The sequence below is a fragment of the Trichogramma pretiosum genome, unplaced genomic scaffold, assembly GCF_000599845.2.
Source record: "Trichogramma pretiosum strain Unisexual culture from Peru unplaced genomic scaffold, Tpre_2.0 scaffold31, whole genome shotgun sequence".
Taxonomy (NCBI): domain Eukaryota; kingdom Metazoa; phylum Arthropoda; class Insecta; order Hymenoptera; family Trichogrammatidae; genus Trichogramma; species Trichogramma pretiosum.
In genome coordinates this window covers 1,338,515-1,362,016 of record NW_019641631.1, presented here as the reverse complement: position 1 = coordinate 1,362,016, position 23,502 = coordinate 1,338,515, and the positions used below count along the sequence as shown (strand labels likewise).

The 23,502-nt window shown below is 39.1% G+C and overlaps 6 protein-coding genes across 8 annotated transcripts in view; 2 read left to right on the top strand and 4 right to left on the bottom strand.

Annotated features, from left to right (window-relative positions):
- Positions 1-1,431, bottom strand: part of LOC106652315 (serine/threonine-protein kinase minibrain) — a 36,969-nt gene extending 35,538 nt beyond the window's left edge. Inside the window, exon 1 of the mRNA XM_014371200.2 lies at positions 183-1,431. The gene's annotated coding sequence lies outside the window, so the exon portion shown is untranslated. The remainder of the gene's footprint in view (positions 1-182) is intronic.
- A 1,480-nt stretch (positions 1,432-2,911) lies between these two features.
- On the bottom strand, positions 2,912-9,236 carry LOC106652363. Its single transcript, XM_014371291.2, has 6 exons — positions 8,471-9,236; positions 7,051-7,608; positions 5,471-6,209; positions 5,271-5,325; positions 4,854-4,883; positions 2,912-4,774 (listed from the first exon to the last, which is right to left on the bottom strand). Exons 1-6 carry the CDS (start codon positions 8,875-8,877, stop codon positions 3,429-3,431), a joined length of 3,135 nt encoding a protein of 1,044 aa, XP_014226777.1. The 5' UTR covers positions 8,878-9,236; the 3' UTR covers positions 2,912-3,428.
- A 520-nt stretch (positions 9,237-9,756) lies between these two features.
- Positions 9,757-12,772, top strand: LOC106652173 (RNA cytidine acetyltransferase). Its single transcript, XM_014370968.2, has 3 exons — positions 9,757-9,858; positions 9,938-11,635; positions 11,726-12,772. Exons 2-3 carry the CDS (start codon positions 9,944-9,946, stop codon positions 12,770-12,772), a joined length of 2,739 nt encoding a protein of 912 aa, XP_014226454.1. The 5' UTR covers positions 9,757-9,858; positions 9,938-9,943.
- A 78-nt stretch (positions 12,773-12,850) lies between these two features.
- Positions 12,851-16,495, bottom strand: LOC106652329 (speckle targeted PIP5K1A-regulated poly(A) polymerase-like). 2 transcript variants are annotated; one of them, XM_014371228.2, is made up of 5 exons: positions 16,388-16,495; positions 15,358-15,654; positions 15,053-15,141; positions 14,691-14,981; positions 12,851-14,622 (listed from the first exon to the last, which is right to left on the bottom strand). In XM_014371228.2, exons 2-5 carry the CDS (start codon positions 15,612-15,614, stop codon positions 13,115-13,117), a joined length of 2,145 nt encoding a protein of 714 aa, XP_014226714.1. In that variant the 5' UTR covers positions 15,615-15,654; positions 16,388-16,495; the 3' UTR covers positions 12,851-13,114. The 2 variants fall into 2 exon arrangements, with proteins under 2 accessions (XP_014226714.1, XP_014226715.1); XM_014371229.1 differs by lacking the exon at positions 16,388-16,495 and adding an exon at positions 15,934-16,370.
- A 108-nt stretch (positions 16,496-16,603) lies between these two features.
- Positions 16,604-18,419, top strand: LOC106652330 (RAB6A-GEF complex partner protein 2). Its single transcript, XM_014371230.2, has 7 exons — positions 16,604-16,717; positions 16,798-16,982; positions 17,063-17,184; positions 17,257-17,364; positions 17,439-17,588; positions 17,652-17,761; positions 17,839-18,419. The coding sequence occupies exons 2-7, from the start codon at positions 16,861-16,863 to the stop codon at positions 18,364-18,366; spliced, it is 1,140 nt and encodes a 379-aa protein (XP_014226716.1). The 5' UTR covers positions 16,604-16,717; positions 16,798-16,860; the 3' UTR covers positions 18,367-18,419.
- Positions 18,420-18,566: 147 nt separating this feature from the next.
- LOC106652172 (putative cyclin-dependent serine/threonine-protein kinase DDB_G0272797/DDB_G0274007) lies at positions 18,567-22,899 on the bottom strand. Of its 2 annotated transcripts, none has more exons than XM_023459251.1 (4): positions 22,660-22,899; positions 21,974-22,175; positions 21,631-21,909; positions 18,567-19,448 (listed from the first exon to the last, which is right to left on the bottom strand). In XM_023459251.1, the coding sequence occupies exons 1-4, from the start codon at positions 22,699-22,701 to the stop codon at positions 18,784-18,786; spliced, it is 1,188 nt and encodes a 395-aa protein (XP_023315019.1). In that variant the 5' UTR covers positions 22,702-22,899; the 3' UTR covers positions 18,567-18,783. The 2 variants fall into 2 exon arrangements, with proteins under 2 accessions (XP_023315019.1, XP_014226453.1); XM_014370967.2 differs by having other exon boundaries at positions 21,631-21,900.
- Positions 22,900-23,502: the final 603 nt, after the last annotated feature.

Here is a 23,502-nt window from a genome sequence, read left to right as displayed (position 1 = left end):
CTCCAAACACATAACACATAGGCGCATATATACACTTCTGATCTCACTCTCTATCTCTCACACATGAACTCATGTAAGAGTCCCAAGTAGAACATCAGGGTGCATACATAATACATACATGTTTTGCAGGCATCGGAGGTGTAAGCGTAAATATTGTCGGTGCAGAGTTGGAAAAAACTTACCTCGCCGTCTCGCCTCGCAAGGGTCGTCGAAATCCAGGTCGGGAAGCGCGGAGCTTGCTCTCTCGCGACTCGCTAAAACTGCCTCGCGACGAGTGCGTAAATATATCCGAGCTGCTGCAATGCTCTCTGTAACTCTCTGTTTCGCGCCCGAGTCGAATGTCGAGCAGCAGCTGCGATGATACATATAACAACGACGATGAATCTCTGCCTCGCGACTGATTTTTCTGTTCAGCTGTCTTGACTCGTGCGCTTGGCACTGCTGTTGCTGCTGCTGGCCATGATTTGTATACAACAACACATGATCGTGTCAACGACAAGGAGCCACGACGAAGGGGGCGTACGTCTTGGGCCACATGCGATAATGCACAACAACAACAATAACAATAACAACAATAACAACGACGACGACGACGACGACGACGCAACAATAACAACAACACACTAGAACGCTGAAGATTCTGCACGACGCTCGGCACTTGTGTCTCTTGTGTTGTTGATAATGCGCATGCTGCAACCGAGAAGCAGAAAGTTTCGCTCACTCACGCGCGCACCAAACTCGACTCACGGCCCGCTGAACGCAGCGAGAGCTGCTGTTACTCCTATATGTCTATACGTGTGTTATGATAATATGTCGGGGGCCTCTTGCTCTCTCGCGCACACAAGTCTATATATGTATACATCTATCGATGCGCGCGTGTATGTATACAAGAACAACAATCACTGCAACTGCCGCGACGAGCACATGAGCACACGACGCAACACCTTGTTTGCACCTTCTTTTTCCCCGTCTCTCTTATCCCCGAAAACGAGCGCAGCAGCGACACGTTTGTTTAAATTAAAGATACAGTTTTCGACTCGAGGAGAAAGATAATAGAGAGAACTGCGAGAGAAACGGTGAGACACACAGAAGCACGGGACTCGCGCGCGCGCGGCGGACACGCTGCTGAGTGCTGCTGCTGATGTTACTTGCGGATGGTTGTGTTCGTTTTCGCCTCGCCGTACATGTATAGATGTGCTGCACATACATGTACAAAGGCAGTGGATATACCTTCGGAGTTCGGTTCGGAAATCCGAGTCGTCGACGACGACGCGCGCGCACATACACGAGCTCGGTCGGGCTACTACCACAATTGCATCAGGGCCATGCACACACGGACGCGGGCGCTATGCAGCTATGCTCGAAAAGCGCTGCTACTGCTGCTGCTGCGCTGCGCCGACATGGTATATATAAGTATGCGAGCCTTGTGTATACATGTATAATATTGTGTATATGTTGTACGATGCCAACGCACACGACTCGAGACTCTCTCAGGAGAGTTGTTGTTGTGCTCCGATTTTTCGCACCGGTGCTGTCCTCTGCACTTTGCCGCTGCACTTATTTTGAGTAGCTGAACCGACGGGCGCGCGTTACGACTTACGAGACGATGACTGCGATCTTGGAGCCTTGATTATTTGCCTGCGTTTGCTTTCGCACAGCATAGACCCAGAGTCTTTGCCTTTATAATATCCGATGACGCGTAACCTTCTCTTTTCTTTTTTTGTATTTCAACTGGCGTACGAGACTTTCATTTCGTCGTTTCAACGGTCGCAGTCGCTGAGTCACCCAAGAGTACTTGACTCGTAACTGGTCCTTCAGTTCTAAGAGCTTTTCCCGCATTATAAATATGTCCGTTCACATGCGTACTATACGCTCAAAAGGAACCATACAATTTGGAATCTTTGCTCCTTAATAGAAGTTTTAAATTTGAACTTTTTCAAATTCAACAAATTCGAATTCATGATTTGAACTCCGAAGAAGCTTTTAAAACGGCAGTATACAGCTATTTTTCAATTATCTGTGGTTTCTAAACAAATGTTTTTTTCACGCGGTAAATATATCGATAAAATTTCAGTAATAGGACTTGAAGGCGCGACTAAACGCCCCCGCCGCACCACAATGAACTCGCCTTCCGCGTATTCGAACGCCAACGGTCTTTAGCCATACCTATACAGTGTTTGTGTGTGTGTGGACTGTGGATAGACCGAACGCGAAAAGTTACTGAATTCACACGGGGGGCTTTTTAACGCAACGCGTGCGCATCGTTGCCGGGCGCGGACTGCGGAGGTCAAAAGCCGCCACCCGCCGCAAAGTAATGCAGTACAAACAACCCCACGCGATCGTGTCAGCTGTCCAATTGTCAACTGTGCATTATACATGCGATACAATTTAACCCAATCGAATTTTATTTTATTCGATTTGTTTTTCGTTTCTTTTTCATACTTGTTGTTTAATCATAAATTACCAACGTGCAAGTCTCACAATCGACATTTCAAAAATAAAAGCTCTTCTTACTTATCCAAAGCGTGTAATTGATTCAGTCAACCTTTGTAGAAATGAATGTGACGCTAGTTTGTTTGAACACTTACAGTTTGATTATATTTTTAAAAAAAATTCAATTTGATTTGCGACGTGTGCCCAGAAAATATTATTTTGATCACGATGCAAACCTTTTCATACTTTTACCTTAAATGAGCTTACCTTTTTTTATTCATTACTATGGTAGCTTTTAATGTACAAACTTGGTCATTAGAATTATTTATGCATGCTCTTATTCTATATCATGGCAAACATTTTTAGGATTAGGATATAGAACTTTTTGAATTGATGTAATCGTTCTGAGTAATTATTTTATTGATAAAATTTTCATACAAAATCTTTTTATTGAAAAAAAAAAGAAAAATAATAACGATTTGAAGTGGATGAAGAAATTTTAGTATAAAAAAAAAAACACTTAGAGCCAAGCAATGACTTGTTGAAGTAATTATCTAGTTTAGAAAAAAAAATTAAATAACGAAAACTGAAATTCGAATACACGAGGCGAAGGTTTTACTACCTAATATAAACTTTGGTTTATCTGTCCTCTTAATAATATAAAAGTTCAGCTCTATAACATCGACATATTTTCATACCTATAGGTAGAAAAAAAACTAGTAAACTAAATTATATAATAATTTAAAACGAAGATTTACCCTATATTTCTTTTATGAACACATATTTACATACACGATTGATTTGAGGAAAGTTCCAGTGATTAATCAAATCAGCGCTACATGATTTGTTCTGTGTTGTCATAGCTCCCATGCAAGCTACTCCGTCGAGTAAGCCATGGAATGAAAATAGTCACAACATAATTACCAAGATCGGTAACTTCTGCACTTCATCAGACTCCCTCAAAATCGCTTGTCAGTACCTCACACACGGCCCGTTTAGTAATTCGGACGAAAACCGGCGCCAACCCTACCTCCTCGAAAGGTTTGTCTGTTTGTCGCAGCTCCTCTCGCTGCGTTGCCCATCGAATCCATGGTCGGCTGCTGTCGTTGATGCTGCTGCTGCTGCTGCTGCTGCTGTTGTTGTATCTGCTGTTGGAGCTGCTTCCAAGGTTCTCGATTGAATCCTCGCTCCTCAATTATTTGCAGATCGTCCTGGTCCTCTTCGGGTACGGGCGAGGGACTCTCCCGCGTATCCAAATCATCGCGATTCATTGTATTTTGCATATTGTTCCTGTTAATAAAACCAACACCGCCGTTGCTACCGAACATGTTGTTGTAGTTCTCTTCTCCTCGCATTTGCATCATGCCGCGTTCGCGCATCATTTCCATGCGATCCCGTTCCTGATCTCTAAATACGCCGATACTCCTGACGTCTCTCATTTCGACTTCTCGAGCTCTGAGCTCTATCTCGCGGTCCCTCATGTTCATGGCGTTGCGGTCGACGAATCTCTGATTCATGGCGCTCTGGTCCATGAGCATGCGTCGTTCCAAGTCCCGATCCATGCGCTCGACCGGCATTCGATCCCCGGGCCTGCGCTCCATTTCCAGTTGACCGATCATTCCGCGCTCCATGTCCAACCGATCTCCTCCTCTACGTTCCATACCGAGCATCTTGTCACCGATCGGCCTGCGGTCCATACCCATCGTGTCCATTCCCATTCCTAATTGTTCTACGGGCATACGATCGATATGCATACCAGCAGCGCCGTGATGATGGTCGCTGACGATCGGTTGTAACTTGGGCGGCGAGAAGGGACGGTTGTTCCAATTGGCTTGCTGCATCATTCGCTCGCGGGCATGGTTCATCGACCAACGTGCCTCGTGATCAACATCGCGCGTCGTTTTTACAGCGTGATCGAATGTCTCTCTCATACTCCAATCGAGTCTATCAGCGACCGGTCGTCGCTGTAACTCTTCTCGAGGGGCCGTCAAGAAATCCTGATCCATGACTTGCATGCTAAAATCTTGAGTTTCAACGGTGGTCTGTACAGCAATGGATTCACGACCGGGATCATCCGTCTGGCATATCTTCTGTACGGTAATGACGCGTTTACGATCATGAGACAAGAGCTGCGATTGTAATTGTTTTTCTTCTTCCTCCCAATGAATTTCCGTACGACCTTTACGTATGAGAATCGAGTTTGACAATTTTTTTGTGTCTTTTTTAGGAAACTTTTTTTCGGGATCGAAGAAGAAACGACCTTTCATGTTCAATCGTGGATCTTCAGTTGGTAGACTGCGCAACGCCTTTTCGCATTGACGTGTTATTTCCGGCCTGTAACCTGTTTCGTGATAAATTCAAAGATTTATATTTTAATTAGATTAATAATTAATTGATTATTGTATATTTTTGAAACTCACCTTTCCATGTAGGTATTAGTCCAGATGAATCTGTGAAGTAAAACAGGTAAAACTTAAATTTTATTTTTCAAGAAATGGTCTAAAATTAATGTTACTCCGGCAGAATAAAACTGGTTCTCGTTTTTTATCAAATATCCCTTTCATGATTTTGATGTTCAAGGCCCAGCTTGTAATAAATAAAAACCACATTTTGATTTTAATGCATTAAAACTACGTTATAAACGGCGTTCAACTATTGCTTTGCAATTATACAATCAAAAAGTGATTGTGCTTAACTATTTGCAATAGTTCAACCATTCAAGGGTACTACATTGAAGTAATGTTATAAAAGCGTATACTTCAAGGATTAACTGAAAATTTAATAAAAGTATTTTGTTTTACGCGTCTGAAATGAATAAAGAATCGTTTAAACCGCACCTTTTGTTGAAACGGAGGCCTCCAAGAGACTGGATAAACTGGTCTTCTCAATAATCTGTAAAGGCAAAGATTATTTTTATAAAAGTGCTTCGACACGTGACGAAGTAAACGCATGAGAATCTCATCAACAATCATGTACGATTCAATTCCCAAGCAATACCTCAATTACATCAACCAGCAGAAAGTGAAAAAAAAATTACTTTGAAATCAGAAATTATCGGAGGTTCCGGTGTTCTCATGCGGTCCTCCGGGCTTTCCGATCTGGTGCAGTAGTGCGGGTCGTTGGGCGTATAATAGTTCGCTGGCATCTGTTGATGTGTGCAATCGTCGGGGTATATCGGATTCATGGGGTTCATGGGGAGACCAACGGAAGGAGCAGCGGGTACCGGTTGAGGCGACATGGATCTCATAATAGGAACTGACGGAACTCCTGGGTACATGACGGATGGAGCTCCGTAATCGGGTGCTACTCCCGGTCCGTAACTCGGACCAGGGGGACAGGCATCGTAACCCATGTAGGGTGGTGGGCCGCCCATCATGGGCACTTGAGGTGCCATCATGCCAGGTGGCACCATCATGCCTGGTGGTGGTCCACCGGCCATCATTCCGGGTGGAGGTACGGACATGAAAGAAGGCGGCATCTGATCGGGTCCGCCAATCTGCTGATGTCCGTGTGTCATGGGTGGTTCCGGATTCATCGGCATCGAGTCGGCTTGGAACTGTCGTGCGAGCTCGTTGATGAACGGCGAGCGTCTCCTCGAACGATTCGGCGAGCGTGATATCGATCGGCGACGACGACGTTCGCTGTAAGGCGAGCGGCTGGAACGACGGCGATGATCCGGTGTCCGGCTGCGACGACGCTCCAACGATCGGCTCCGGCGACGCTCGATGCTTCGAGTTCGGCGGCGTTCGCGAGAACGACTTCTACCGCCCACTCGTCTGTGAAACCCCCAAAGTCAACATAGAGCTTGTAATTGCAATTACATTTATCTTTTCATTAAATTTGATAAAATAAAATAGATTTTCAACGATTTTGGGGAACGTTATTCATGCAGTTATCACTCGCTTTTTTGAATGTCAACGAAAATGTGAAACGAAGCGCTATTTCACTTTGTGACATTCAGTAACGTAATTTTGGTATTGGTACGTTTCGACGATAAAAAATCTCCTACAAATAATTTCGGATATTTATGGATCAAGATCGCTCGATCTCGCACCTGGAGTTATATTATTGTTTCGGGAGCGTTTATTGCTTTCTGCGATATCTTCTTAGCAATTAATTTTGTAAAACAGTGAAAAAAAGAACGTAATTCTGCGGTTACATTCGTAATATCAAAATTTTATTCATTTCCCTTATAATTTTCATTTCTTCCTTTTTAATTTATTTAACGATGAGTACCGTGTGATGTACGCTCACTTTTTACGCTGTGAAAAAAAAAACCTCTTCAACGCTTTTCCTATCTCGTTTGAAAAAAATATAAATAATACACGACATCGAGTATCGTATCGATATCGAAATGTAAAAATATGAAGCCTTGATATATTTTTTGTCGATTCTATTGCTAAACTGAAAAAATAATTACGATGACTGTTAATATACAATTGATGTTTGGCACTTGGAATTATAATTAGTAAAAAATCACTCACTACTATAAACCATTTTTAAAATACTGTCAAACATCTTGCTCAGTATCACTTAATAAATTAATACATTCTACAGCTAAACTTTTTAAACAAATACCCGAGTTAATAAAACAAATTTAAGGAAATATATATTTACCGTTCGCGCAATCGTCTCCTAGATAAAGCTCGTCTTTCCGAACTGTTGTCTCGACGTTCGTGACTTGGACTGCGACGCCTTGGAGGACTTCTACGTGGACTAGGTCTTCTAGGTCCAAGTCTCGAATGAACGGGACTACGGCGTCGATTATCGCTTCTCAGACGATTACGCAAATCTTCTTCTTTTTTATCATGTTCAGTTTTTTCCTTTTCTTTCTCTACCATACACTCTATGGCTTCACCTTCGGTACCCGGCGGTACAACATCATCAGAATCAAGAAGATTCTTTATGGCCTTTTCTTTTTCTGCCAAAATTTTGCTCTCGCTATCTTTTTTTGTCTTTATTTTGTTCTGCTCGATATCCTTATTGCTCTTATCTGGATCACGGCGCAATTCCTTTTTGATTCCTTCGCCGCCGTCTGCGAATCGTTTTTGGCCACTGCTTCGAGATCTTCGACTGCTGCGGGATCGTCTTCTGCCACTGCTGCGAGATCGTCGCCTGGTACGATCTTTATCCCGTTCTTTATCTCGTTCGCGTTCTCTTCCAGCATCTCGATCCCTAAAAATGAACTCAGCTTCTTATTTTAAAAAAAGTGTCAGTTAAAGAATGAAATTTTTACAGTATGTAGTGGAAATTTTCATGCGAATTTGTCTGAGTCATTTTTAGAAAAACTATACTGAATTCAAGAAAATGCTAGTTCAAATTCAGCTTTGTAGAAGAAATGCACTAGTACATGTTTGGAATAAGATTTTCCTATTGTACTCAAATTGATTTTAAAAAATTGTGTCAGCATTATTTTGACCAATAATTTTCCTGAAAAGAAAGAAAGTGATTATTATATTCCTAAGTTCTTGTATTGTACAAGAGAGGATGCTTTGCACCATTTTGGGAAAAATGTAACTGCATTCCAGATAAAAGATGTCTTTTACCCACTGAAATATTTAATATTGTCTCTATTGACTTCTATTGTTTACAAATAACAAAAACAAGCTACTTTTATTTTTGACTTAAAAACATTCAATAAAATTAAATTTGAATGTTAATTCATTGAAGATTTTTAACAATAGAGTCATTACAAAATATTTGATTCTGAAAGATTTTTATGTGAAAAGTAATCTTTAAGCTCATTAAACGTAATGCTTTTACTGAACTACATCAGTAAAAAGATACCAATTCTGAAGTTTTTACAAGGTAACATTTTTGCACACACCGCTGAAAATAAAGATATTACCTAATATTATTACAATTAACAATAATTAATGAAAACTTAAATCAATGACATTCAGTGATTAATAAAAAGATTATCAATTTATTTAAGTATACTTTGATAATCTTGTCATTTTAAAATTTAAATTATCATTAGTTATTCTATCATTGAGTTTGTCTGTAACGTTAATCAACTCTTCAGCTCCGTATATACCTTGAACGCCTTTCTCTGGGTCCTCTGGTTCTATCCCAACTTCTCCTTCTTGGTTCTGTTTCTTCCTTGTCTTCTTCATCCCAAACATCCAAAGTATCTAAGAGGCTTGGATCACCAGGGATGCAGTCTTCTTCATTTGCATGATCCTGAGAGCTTGTATGCGTTGAACCAATATCATTTTTGAATTCAGACTTTGTGGCCTTAATTTCTAACTTCTCAACTTTCATGTTCATGGATCTTTTTGTGTCCTCAGCCTTCAAGTTTGCTGCAGCTAGTTTAGAGTCAGGTGAGAGTTTAGGTTCTTGCTTGATAGGCATTGGCTCAACCACTTGTTCTTCAGTCCACTTAGAATCTAAGCTGTCTAAATTTACGTCTTCGGTGAAATTTTCAACACATTTACTGCCCATACTAGCTAGAAAATGTTATTCTGCTAGTGAGGCAAAAACACAAAGGGCAAGAAAGCACATGCGGAGCCTCTCGTGTATCCTTACTTTTCACTACTTAATTAGATTTATACGAATGTATGAAAACAGTTCACCCGACGAAGTCTAAGAATCATTCGACTCTATTGCTCGAATAGTATCAATTTCAGAAAAATCTAATAGAAATTTCTTTCAGCGTGATGTTTTGGCACAACAAACGATCCAAACTCTGCAATAAAAGAATCTTATGAAATAGGCGCTGCACTCACTCCGCCATCTTCCTTATCGTGTAAGGCTGAACGATCAGCCAACGGTCTTATGCGTCTGTGTTTAGCTCGTGCAGAGGGAACAATGCATCGCAAGCAGACACGCTGGTGCGGCAGCCGCGCTCACTGCGCGCTGCGTACTGTAGTACGGCTACATCTACAATGGTAGTCGATAATATTTATAACTTTATAAAAGTCAGTGTACTCACGACAAATTTACTAACAAAGGTCGATTTTCTACATAATATTTTTATTGAAAATTTGGTGATTCTGTAAAAATTAAAATTATACAGTAAAATCATTTCAGTTGTTTTTGAGAACGACCGTGGAAAAACATTTGATTTCCTTTGATGGCTTAAAACCCTCTGAAGAATATTAATTTAATAAAAAATTACTATCGTGGGCAATTTAATGTTAAGCCTTCATTATCTCGGTAGAAGAATTCAAAGCAGTAATTAGGTTTTATGCACTGATACTGTTTAGTACAGTAGTGTCTCGTCACGAATTCGAAGCTAGCGCCAAGCAGTAGGAACGCACGCACGCGGTCGCCACTTCGCTCAGAATACCAGTCAAAATCATTCAGTGCACGAGGCCGGCAGTGAGCCACGTGCTTTTTTGTCATCAGTATAAATATAATATATTGTATACTAATAGTTGAGTTTTTATCAATCAGTTGTGACTATATTATTTCTTTAATCAGGTTCGACAATTTTAAATACATTATTTTTCAATTTAAAAGAAATATTTCAATCAACTGAATCTCGGTCGTTTATTTACAGTGAAAAATGGTGAGAAAGAAGATTGATAATCGTATCCGGACGCTTGTAGAGGATGGAGTTGCTCGTCAACACAGGACGATGTTCGTTATTGTTGGTGAAAAAGCCAAGGATCAAGTTATGTTCCTTCATCACATATTACTCAAATCAACCGTAAGAACCCAACCCAATATTTTATGGTGTTACAAAAAAGACCTTGGCTTTAGTACTCATAGGATGAAGCGAATGAAGATGGTACAAAAAAAATCAAAATTAGGCCAAGTAAATGTCGATCTTGATGATCCATTCCAGCAATTCATTCATTCCTCTAAAATTCGTTACTGTTATTATAAAGAGACTCACAATATTCTGGGTAATACATATGATATGTGTGTAATACAAGATTTTGAAGTCATCACTCCAAATATATTAGCCCGAACATTAGAAACGGTTCAAGGTGGTGGAATAATTGTTTTCCTTCTCGAAAGCTTGAAATCATTGAAACAACTATATACAATGAATATGGATGTCCATCAAAGGCTCAGAACAGAAGCTCACCAAGACGTTGTTTGTCGATTTAATGAAAGATTTTTATTATCTTTAGCTAATTGTAAGCGTTGCTTAGTTATTGATGATCGACTACAGGTATTGCCTATTTCTTCTAGTAATCTTACTATTGCACCTGCTGAAAAAACAACTATTGACACATCTGAATTAGATTCACTTAAAAAGAGTTTACAAGATGAGCAACCTGTTGGCGCCATAGTAAATTGTTGCAAGACTGTTGATCAAGCTAATGCAATAATAAAATTCATTGAAGCTATTTCAGAAAAAACTCTAAGATCTACAATTTCATTAACTGCAGCTAGAGGACGTGGTAAATCTGCAGCCCTTGGTTTATCAATTGCTGCAGCAATTGCTTATGGATATTCTAATATTTTTATCACTAGTCCTAGCCCTGAAAATTTAACGACAGCTTTTGAGTTCATTTCTAAAGGCTTAATTGCATTAAAATATCAAGAACACACAGATTATCAGCTTTTAAAAAGTAGTAATGCAGACTACAATCAAGCTACCATAAGAGTAGACATTTTCAGAGATCATAAGCAAACTGTTCAATATATAAATCCTGCTGATGCTAAAGAAAAATTAGGTATGGCTGAATTATTAGTAATTGACGAAGCAGCTGCCATTCCTCTACCTTATGTCAAAGACATGTTAGGACCATATCTTATTTTCATGGCTTCCACAATTAATGGATACGAGGGCACTGGGCGTTCATTGACTTTGAAACTACTTCAGCAACTGCGGACACAAGCAAAAAGCTCTTCTAAAATAAGTAAAGATTCTGTCCGCCGAAATTTGAAAGAACTCAGTTTGGAGGAACCAATCAGATATCGAGCTGGAGATAGTGTTGAAAAGTGGCTGTGTGAATTATTGTGTTTAGATGCTACAACTGGCATTCCTTCTACCCCGACACTATACCCTAAGGAAGAAGATTGCCAGCTTTATTACATTAATAGAGATACACTTTTCTCTTATCACAAAGCTTCTGAAATGTTCTTACAGAGAATGATGGCCCTCTGCGTATCTTCACATTACAAAAATAGCCCTGATGATTTACAAATGATGTCTGATGGTCCTGCTCATCACCTTTTCTGCCTTTTAGGTCCAGTTGATTCAAGTAAAACTACTTTACCAGAAATACTGGTGGTTATTCAGGTAAATTGATGATCTATTATAAATATAAAAAAAAATGTATATAATAAAAATAAAATTCAGTATTATAATAACAATTTTATTTCTTTCTAGATGTGCCTTGAAGGACAATTAAGGAAATCAACTGTATCCGATGGATTAGCCAAAAGAGAGAAACGAGCGGCAGGAGATTTAATACCATGGACCATAGGTCAACAATTTCAAGATGAAGATTTCCCTTCTCTATGTGGGGCTCGAATAGTGCGAATTGCTACACATCCGGATTACCAAAATAGAGGCTATGGTAAACGGGCTATAAAATTACTAAAAAAATACTATCGTAAGTCTTTTATACGGGATGAAAATGACCTGGATGACGAAGAAATGAAAATAGATACAATTACTGAAGATGAAGATGTAGATTTACTTCAAGAAACAATAGAACCTAAGAGTTCTTTACCTCCACTCTTTTTGAAACTATCCGAAAGACGACCAGAACACCTAGACTACATAGGAGTGTCATTCGGAGTATCCGAGCCTTTAATGCGTTTCTGGACCAAAAAAGCTGGATTTGTACCTGTATACGTAAGACAGACTTCAAATGATATTACCGGAGAACAGTCATGCATAATGTTATCCAAGTTAGGTGCAAAAACCTCTGATTGGCTTGAAGCCTATTGGAAAGATTTTCGACGTCGATTCGTTATGTTACTGCAATCGTCATTTAGGGACTATTCAATACATCTTGCATGGAATATATTATCGAACCAGACAATTCAATTACAACGTGAAACATTACCACGGGAAAAGATGCTTGTTTACTTTACAACTGAAGATATCCAGCGATTGGAAATGTTTAAAAATAACATGTGTGATTACACAATGATATTAGATTTAATGTTTCCACTAGCCAAGTTGTACTTTTTCAATTATATGGGAGATTTAAATTTGTCTGTTCTTCAGTCAACTATTCTTTTAGGCATGGGACTCCAATACAAAACAGTAGATCAAATTGTTGAAGAACTAAATAGAATGGAAGATAAACAAAATATCACCCAAGCTGACTTGAAAGAAAAACAAGAGTTGACTCGAGCTGACTTTTTCAAAGTTTTTAAGCGTCTCATTAGAGAATCTGTTGAGTATTTAAAAAAAGTATTGTGAATATTTAAAATAGTTGTTATGTTTTGTAATAAATATTAATTTTTATCACTACTTTTAATTTTGTTTTTCATTTTATTCTTTGCATATATACAAATGATAAAATTGCAACAGATTATCAATTCATTTATATTACTTAAATGATCTAGCATTCAAAATGTAACTGAAAATACATTTATATACATGGAAACGATTATCTATACGTTGATGACACTCAACAAACTATTAACAATAACAAAGATAGATAAAGATGATAAAGTTGAAACGAATACTAAAAATATCGCAATATCATTATTACGTAAGTCATATTTAATTCTCGTATTTACATAAATTGTTACATTTCAATTAAGCATTCAAGTTTGTTTTCCCATACTGTATCATATGTGTTGCTGTTTTTCGAAACACATTTATCATGCGATTTTGTAGATGACAAACCAAGTCTGAGTATACATTTTGAGGGCAATTATTATTAACTAAAGAAAAATTTACGTGGACATTCGGCCCCTTTTTTTGTATAATGTGACATTCAAAATCCATGTTAATTTTCGGGAATTTTTCACTTGACTCTACATCATTAATAATTCGATTTGTAACATCGATTTCCTTTGCAAGACCACTTATAGAAGGATCGAGAACTGCTTGAGAATTTTTACGATTTGTCCACAAAATTTGTTCACCTAGGCAATGGAAAACAACTTTTTTCATGTCATTGGAGTGAACATCTGATTGGTCATCAACTTTCTGTTGCTTTGTATCTTTAGCTACATGAGTCATTCGAACATTAAATCTCAAAACTTTTTCTAAATATATTTCTGTAAATCTTGTTATTAAGTTGAACCAATGATCGTTCATGAATGATGATTTATCTTTAATATCAGTTCTAGAATCCAAATCTTTAGGTAGTCCAGCTTTCAATAATTTTTTAGCATAAACAACAAAAGTATATTTCTTAACGTGCCTAGAATTTTGTTTAGGTTTAACTATTGCTGTAAAAAGATTTGGAAGAAGATCTTTATAGTTATTTTCAGATTCTTTTGCACAAACTATTGATGCCAAGTCACAATTACTTTGGAAATTTTGTAAATATTTATAAGATACACCTGCTGTAACACTGTGGTTTAATTCATTTGGATCTTGCACACACATACATGTAGTTGTTGGAAAAACCACAGGATTTTCGCTATTTTTAATATAACTTTTATATCTATCCATACACTCTGGTAATTGGTCAATTTCTTGAAATTCTGATTTGAGATGTGATTGCCCATCCAAAGGGCAGACAATATTGTTTTTAAAATCATATTCTTTGTAGAATTCGAAAAATCCTTGTAATAGTTGTGGAATACTTTTAGTTTTACTTATTTCTGGTTGCTCAAATGGCGTGCTCAATTCTTCATAATTAACTTGCCATCCTTCTACTACTTCTGGTATACAATTTTTTTTCAAGTCATAGATAGGTGGGACTATTTTAACAGTAGGTTGTTGAAGATAAAATAAAAATAATAACATCAAGGCATACTTTGACATTCTATCACCATTCTTGATTTCCAAATTACTGAGCCAGTATTTGATAACCATCATTGTAGGCTGTAACCGAGGATCCAATGAGAGATAATAGCGCATCATTTTGCTATTGTATACAGCCAAACTATTTTTAAAAGAAATATCACATGATATATGTGAAGGTATGTAGATACATTTTATGATAGGAGTTTTTGCTTTGGGAATCGGTACAACTTTGGTAAACAAATTTCGTTTGCCATAGAGTTTTCTTTTAACTTCTGCAAAAACAGTTGTAGGAGTAATACTATTTGGATCTTGACATTCATCTTTTTCATGTACTAATCTTAAACCTGTGAAATTGTTAAAAATAATTAGCATGATATTTGAATTAGAAAATTTTGAATTTTAAAACACTTACCAGTATCCAAGAATATATCCAAGTCACAATTTTTAAAACCAAGACCAGATACAGATGAACCAAATCTATGTATAATACAATGAGGAAATTGTTGACGGAAAATGTCAGTTAACTGTATAATTGTAGGTTCATAGCGTGTTTCTAAATCTTGTTGAGTCATTGCAACTTCATTTATAAAAGCTCTTAAACTTTCATCAAAATTTGGTACACCATCGAAAATTGATTTTATATTTTCAAATATCAAATCTTGTGTGTCATTGATAGCAGGTACAGGTTTCTCTACTTTTTTTTCTGGAAAATCAATAATTTTGTTAGTTTGTACCTGATGAAAAATATTGTTTAATAAATGATAATAAACTTACCAAAAGTTTTAGGCATAGTTCTAGGTTTAATTTTAAGTTTTACATTGGAAAAAAACACAGGTTGTTTCAGTAATGCAATAACTGGCTCTCTGAAAAAAATAAATATTTATTCAGACATTCACTAAGTTTCACTGACTAACTTTCACTAACTTTTGATACAGAAATCATGAAGTTGATTTTGTACTGTCAACAGGGACAACAAGACCCCCACCTGTGACAAGTTGCTACCTCCTATACCTACCTTTTCCCACGTAACAGTACACATAATTCATTGAATATAAATCAATACTTGAATTAGAACTTACTTCCTTTCAAATTCCACAATTACATGTTTGGGATACCAAAAATGTTTGTAAATTTTTCCATATTGACTCAAAAAAGCAAGAAACTCTTCTCTGTGCATATATGTAGGAAAACCAGTAATGAAAATGGACCGCTCTGCAATATCTTTGAATAGATTTACTCGAGAAGCAGCTCGTTTGTGTTTTTTCCCATTTTGGTGCCCAACCAAAGCACTTTCATTCACAAAGACCATCTCACAAATTTCACAATAATTTGACATTTTGGTGTGTTTTCTGTTAAATATCTAGAAGAAATAGAATCTGAAATACAAAATTAAGAATAAATGAATGTGTGAAAATTTAAATGGCATTTAAATCTCTAATAATCAATATTCTACTATCTCTCTGAATCAACTATGATTGCGATACTTTGATCAATTAATGTTTAAATCTTTTGAAGCGCAGGGAATGAAAAGTGATCAAAGGTTTTTTTCCAACATTTCTTAGATTTGATTTTTAAAAAAATAAATTTAATATCTTTCCTTAAAATTTGAGAGAAACTTGATAAAAAACGATTTTTATTAAAATGTAGGTTCTAACCTATAGTTTTGTACTATCACGTAAATGCAAACTTCATTTTTTTTATTAAAAAAAAAATAATGTTGATAGTCACGCAGTTGTCAATTTGAACCTGCATCGGCTGCGTCTTATTTACGCTATATACATAATACACATTACACAGGTTTGAGTAAAATTATCCAAAACAATTGCAGATACTGACTTCTACTAGTTTAGTATGATGCTAACTGTATGTGTTTAATCAAAAAGTTGCATCACCCTGAATTTCTAGCCGAGGTGCGTTAAAGTGAAAAGTGAAAACTTGCTCAAATGAGTAAGTGAGATTTTTAAATGCTACTTGAAACAGGCAGATAATTTTTTAAAGACAAAGAGCATCCTCAATATCTCACACAACTCAGATTTGACAGATCAAGAATGTTGTAGAATGATGACATCCCTATAATGAATAGATAATAGAAATAAATATCAACTACACCTGATATGAATTTAAATAACTGTTAGCGTCTGCAATACATAATTCTTTTCTAATTAGATTCTCTTAGTTTGCGTTCCAGCGCTACTCCACGTACGGTAAATACGAAATTTGTATTTTCTTACAGAAGCTACTTTTTACTACTGTAATCACTGTGCGCTAGCGCCATCTATTCAAAATAAAAACGTGGTAGAATTAACTGTTATGATAAAATTTCATGGGAGATCCGATTACAGTGTGATTTTGATTGCCGGTGCATATTTGCATTGTTTTTGTGTGATCATAAACAAAGTACATGATACATACATTTAATGCTTTATAAAAGTTTTTTTGGTAAACATTCATCGCCAAAAGTGTTGTTGAATATAATCCATACATTGATGTTTTTAAACAATTTACTTGATGTTTCATAGCCACTGACATATTGAAGAAGTATTTTGACATTAGTGCACAAGATAGCAAGTTTCAAAACGAATATGGTTGAAATTACTGCAACATTACTCAATGGCTCAACATTTTTTACTAATGAAAGTATAGAATGTTTGATTACATTAAGCTGTCCTGCTAAACCAGAACTTGAAGTTGCTCAAGGAAGCAGGTACAAAAAAATTCTCTATTAAAAAATGTTCAATTCCATATTTTTATTAGTACTTTAAATAATTCATTGTTATCAAGTAGCAATTCTGTAGAAAGCATAGCTTGGGTGAGTGCTCAAATTCATTGCCAGTGCTCAATTAATGAAAAGTTGATTGAAGCTGATAAAGTGCTTGGTAATACAAAACCTGTAGCTGGAACTAGTGGTGAGATGAGTTTAATAATGATTGTTCCTACTATCATTGTACAGTAGGTAATATTTTTTCAATTTTATGTAGACACATCATTTGCTCCATCAAACAAAGATATTGGGCATACAATTTTAAACACAAAGCCAAAAATATTGATCTGCGATTTGAAATTAAAACCTGGAGAACGTAAATCATGTATGTATGATTTTAAATTAATAAATATCATATTGACTTTGTGAAAGAGTATTACTTTTAATATTTTCTTATAGTCAGTTATAAAGAAGCAATACCAAGTAATTCTCCACCTTCATATAGAGGATCAGCCGTGAAGTATGCATATAAAATTACCATTGGTGCCCAACGAGTGAATCAACCAACAAAACTGCTGAAGATACCTTTTCGAGTATTATCTTTGAAAGGTATAAATCATGAAATTATTTTTTTATTAAAATGGTACCATACTGAAGAAATCTTTTTTTCAGATTTACCTGAAGGTGCTGCCTGCAGTGAAAGTGCAGAATTAACACCTAACAATCCATTTTTAGAAGGTCCAAAAGAGACTCCAACTGAAATTGCCATGGAATTATTAGAGGTAACTAACCATACATTTTTATGTTGCCTGGTATAAAGTTGATTAAAAACTCATTATATATTTATATTTTAAATTAGAATATAACAGCTAGAAGAAGTCCAAATTTTTATAACATTACAAATGGAAATGGAAAAGTTGTAAGATTTTGTCTTTTCAAAAATAATTATAAACTTGGTGAAGATATTGTTGGTACATTTGATTTTTCCAATTCAAATGTGACATGTACTCAGATAACAGTTACTCTGCAATCAGAGGAACACATCGCTGAAGATTATTTAAAGGGAAAAGCTGCACCTGCTATAAATGATTCGAATAAACACTCTGAGGTTGTTTTGGGCTACATGCATACCTATTTAAACTTACCAATTCCTTTTCATATAACACCAGATTTCAGTACAGATTTAGTGACTTTAAAATGGAGACTACATTTTGAATTTGTTACATCTGTGAAACCACTTGAATTTCCCACTGAAGAAACTATGAGCTGGCAAGCGCCCATTTCATTAGAAGTTGAACCTATGACTTGGGATTTGCCAATACACTTGTACCCAACCCAAATTCCTCCAAATATTACTCCAGTTGTACAAAATAGCGATATTATTTAAAGCGATAATATTTTTGTACATATATTTTATAAAATCTCATTAGAGAATAAGTGTACTTGATAGTAAGGTTACATGAAAAATTGTACAAAGTATTAAATTTGAATGATGTTGAGTGTTTTTTTTTATAGACTATTTTTATGAATCTTTATGAAATGTACATCTTTGGCTCTATGGATCGTTGAATAAATGAAATAAATAAATATATTTATAGTCAAATAAGTAATAAATGACTCATTTATTTTCAACGATAATATATAAGATATATAGGTACCTTAGATAATCGACATGCACAGATTTTATACAAGCCCATCACAGAACGCAAGCGTATTTATAAAATTTAAAAAAAAAATAATATACAAAGTAAAAATTACATATTCGACGCGGGTCTTATGAGAATCACACCCTCACCCCGAATCTCTACATATTTTCTAATCTTTGATAAACGCCCACCAGCGAGGATAATTGAGTTTTGCCGTTGGCGTCGACGACGTTTGCCGTCGGGCCATTACCGTTGGGCGCGTAGGCCGACGCGGCGTGAAATTGTTGCTGCTCGACAACTGCTGTACCGGCGGCGGTGGCTGCGGCCGCTGGAGCTGCAGGAAAATTCATCGCTGGAGGCGGAGTATAGTAACAGATATACGATTCGCCCCAGCATTGATGAACACCTAGACCGTGGCTCGCTGGATTATTGGCGTTATTGAAGTATCCGGCCGCGGGCGATGTTCCGTCGACAGCGGCAGCGGCAACTGGCGCATGATGAATTTCTGATTGATGCAGATGCTGTTGCTGCTGCGGCTGCTGCTGCTGCTCCGTATGAAGCTGATGATGTCGATGATGAGGAGGGGGAGGAGGAGGATGATGATGATGATGATCCGGTGTGGAATAATCGTAGGACGTGGACTCGATGCCGAGGACCTTTTCCAGGCTCTTGATGTAATCGATCGCGTGGCGCAGCGACTCGATTTTCGAGAGCTTCTTGCCCCCGGGCTTGCTCGTCGGCAGCTTCTCGCGCAGCTTTTCGAAGGCCCGATTCATGTCACGCATGCGGGTTCGTTCGCGGTCGCAGGCCGATTTCTTGTAATCTGCGAACCAAACAAAAATCGATAAAAAACAAGATGCCGTGCGAGTGTATCTGTGGATAAATAAAAAAAAAAAAAAAACAAACAAAGAAAAACATAGGAAAGACGTGATCAGTGCGCGTCGCGGGGTTAACGATATATAGACATGCCGTCGTTCCGGTAACATTTTTTCGACAAAAGTTCGGCCCGTGCTAGCATCAAAATTTACTCGTTCAAATTAACAAGTGCAAAAGAACGTCGGCAAACGTAAAGCGTCGTCGCTATCCAAGAGAGAAGCGAGCAAAAAAAAAGAGAAAAAAAAATGGGCGTGCAGAGAAATTTCCTGTGGAACGGCGAGCCGGAGCAGAAAAAAGTCAAAGTCAAGAGAAGTCGGAAAGGTTAGTAGAGTCGTAAAGTTTGTCGCGCTATCAGCGTGATCGTTAAACGTGACGAGTGTCGTTGTCTCGTCTCTTTTTTCGTCGACGCCGACTGCAGGTACGCGACTGAACGAGCTGCAATACTTTCGCCAACCCATGCCTCACGCCCGCAAGCGAATGACGAGCATTCAAATAATCCCGACGGCGCAAAAGTCCTCGACCCTCATCGGGACCGGCAAGAGCAGCGGCGGCGGTGGGCATAAAGTCAGCAAGAGCCACTTCTCGGTCAATCACGATCAGCAGCAGCAGCAGCAGCATCATCCCTATCGTCATCCCCCGCTGAGGATCGACGTCAATCAGCCGAGCTTCGAGATGGCCGTGATCAACTACACGAACTCGTCGGACTCGCTGGGCTTCGGCGGCAGCAAGAAGGACCAGAACTCCCTGGCGCTGGTGCTCATGGAGACGCCCATCACGACCAGATGCGTCCAGACCGAGTCCAACGCGCCCGTCGTCAGGAAGTTCATCCTGTCGCCCGAGGAGGCCGTCAAGAGGGCCCTGGCCAACAGCGGCGTCACCGTGAGAGAGCCTCCCGAGCCGCCCTCGGGTTTCCCGACCAAGCTCGAGCCCTATGCGGACGAGGAGGAGGACTCGTCCTCGAGCCTTCCGGACGACCATCCTCTGGAGTCGATCTCGAGCTCGGAGCTTCGCAGCGGCGGCGCCGATCCACTGCTGCCGATCGCCTACGAACCCCTGGTGCCGGAGTGTAAACGTCCGCCTCCCCAGCCAGCGCAGTTCGAGCGCTCCTCGTCCTCGTCGTGGTGGCAGGGCAGCAACTACCTGCAGCGCTGCTGGGACAACTTCTGGGCCTTCCTCGGGCTCGGCCACGCGAAACGCGATCAGCCTCGTCTCGAGGCCACCGCCGCCACCATGAGCCATCGGGAGCGCAGCAACATCGAGCTGTGCCAGTGGCGAAGTCGAGTCCGCTACTCCAGCACGATATCTCAGGTCGCCTCGGCGGTGTCGTCGAGGCTCGGCGGCGGCATCGCGACCAGCAATCTGCGAGTGGCCTGCGTCGACAACGTGTTCCGGTCGCGCCGGCTCGAGTCGCCGAGTCGCGCCAGTCACAATTATTACGGCGGCGTGCCTCCCTACAGATTCTGGAGATATCGACCCTCGGCCAGTACCATGACGACTCTGGGTTGACGACTGTTTTGCCGAGCAATCATTTCTACCTCTCGTTGACACGAGCTTCGATGATAATAATTTAATGTAACAATAAAGTAATACAAGACTGAAAGTCAATGCGTGTCGACGTATTTCGCATCGGATTTCGATAATGACAGGCCATCAAGCTTCATCGCCGAATCTCCGAGGTAAGTTTGAAAAAAATCGTTGATACAAATGTACGGCCGTTTGCACAAACGGAGAGACGAATGCATGGATCGATGAGGTATCAGCTCTGCACGTGTGTATAGGCAAATACGCGTCGAAGACTTTCTTCTACTGGAAATGCGTCGATACGTCATTTCTGTAGCTGTTGCGGGGAAACGTATGCGCGTACGAATGCTGCATTATGTGTGTTCCAAAAGTTAAAATGAAAAAGAGAAAAATGCTACAAAGAAGTAGGAATAATTTTCATGAAAAATGCCTCGTTGCTTTGTTAGACGCGTTACGCATTTATCCGTTGCCGCTACTGTGTTACAAATACAAAAGCTTCGTACGATTTTCCGAGCGTTGAAATTATTAAAGAATTTTAGAAAGCTAAGCTGAATATTATAATATGAATGAGGGGCCACCTTTAAGTATGTGTTACCTATTAAGCAAACCTTTTTCCGACTGTGACAGTTCTCTTTGAGCTTTCACGTTGACTGGATCATGCAGTTGTTGCTGCTGCTGCTGCAAATTGACTATTTCGCCAATCGGTTCTGGCATTCGTATTACTAAATATTTATCAGCTATCGATTGTTGTTGCTGTTGTTGTGACTGTTGTAGTGGTGGTGGTTGCTGATAAAGCTGCTGCTGTTGCTCGTAAGGGTAATGCCATCGCTTGCGAGTATTGCGTCGTTTGCTGCTAGTGATATTAGGGTCGATTGGATCTGCGTTTACTTTTGTTCAAATAAAATTTTTTCGTGTGTTAGTACATTAGTAAAAGAGCGTGAACACATTTACCTGCGGCTGCGGTTTGCTGAATGCAGACATTGTGCAGATTTTGTACTGGGCCATTGTTGACCTCGTGTAGTCTGTGCTGATGCTGCTGCTGCTGCTGCTGCTGCTGTTGCTGCTGTTGCTGTTTTGAATTCTCGTCCAGATCCAATAACACCGGCGATTGTCGGTAGGGTCCTTCGTTGCTACTGTTGTTCTCTTGTTCGGACTGCGAATAAAAAAAAACGTCGAAAATCGGTGAAATTTTCCATAAAGACTCTCGCTGCCTTTTTTTTTTTGTTTCATTTTTTATTTCGGTCGGTGATGCTCGAAGCGCTGCTGCACACGTCCGCGCGCGAGTGCAACTTAAAATTCCGTACCACGTGTCCAATTAACGGCTCGACGTGGTTTTCGCAGTGGCGCAGGATTCGACGAGTTTACGTTGGTCGATTTCACTATTTGTACGTTTGGCCTGGCGTCAGCCTCGAGCGCGCGTAAACGTCATTGACGCGGTCGCATCGATGCAAACGACAATTAACAAAACTCACGCCATATGTTGATCTTATTAGACGAATACGTCATACGATTAAAACATTACGCAAAATTGCACCGATACACAGACGCGGCAACCAAAAGCCTAGAATCACAAATAAATACCATCTCCGCCCTACGCAACTATGGTTCATTATTTGTTTCGATTAATTTAACGTTACCTCGATTTTGGCAGCAAATCCGTTGTTCTGATGAGGTTTCATGCTCCGTATACGAATACTCGTGTATGCGCACAAAAAGGTAAAACTCGACTCTTCGTGCACCCGAACTTTCGGTTAATCCCACAATGCCGACAGAGAGTGTTTGTTATTATTGTCGTTATTTCTTTTTTTTTCGGCCGTCTTCGCTACACTCCTGCACGCATGTTTCGCGCGAGTCCGCGTGTGCGGACGCGAGTTATTTGAATCGAAGAAAAAAAAAAATTAAGACGTGTGGGCGTAGCGGCGCAGACCGATCAACTAGAAACTCGCGTAATATAGTGATATCGAAAAGGCGTAAAGTACGTGGATAACGCGTGCGTTGTGTGCAGCTCGTTGCTTCCCGCTGATGCCGATGTTTATTATAATTATTATTTTTTTTTTGTTCTTTTAAGTGTTCAGGTGTTCGAACAGCGGTTCTCAAGCTCTACAGCTAGTTTTTTACTCGGCGCGCCGCGAACGAAGATCTCATCATTATTCATTATTATATCGCGTATATGAGACAAGTACATATATCAGTCTCTTTCTTCTTCTTTTTTGTCGCCCAACTCCCCTACTCGGCGAGGCGAGGCTTTACATTGTGAATCGAATTATCATACGTTCAATGGAATACTCGTTTGTTGATATTGGCTCTCTTCTTCTTTCTATTCGTCTTTATCTCGGAGCCGTAACGATCGGGTAGAAGACAAAAGGAAGCGTCTCTCTCTCCTTCCTCTTGAATTTTCGTGTAATTTTTCCACTAGTAATTCGATAATGATTGTAAGATCGAGTTCATGCTTTTGATAGGGAAATTTAATCTTGGTTGCT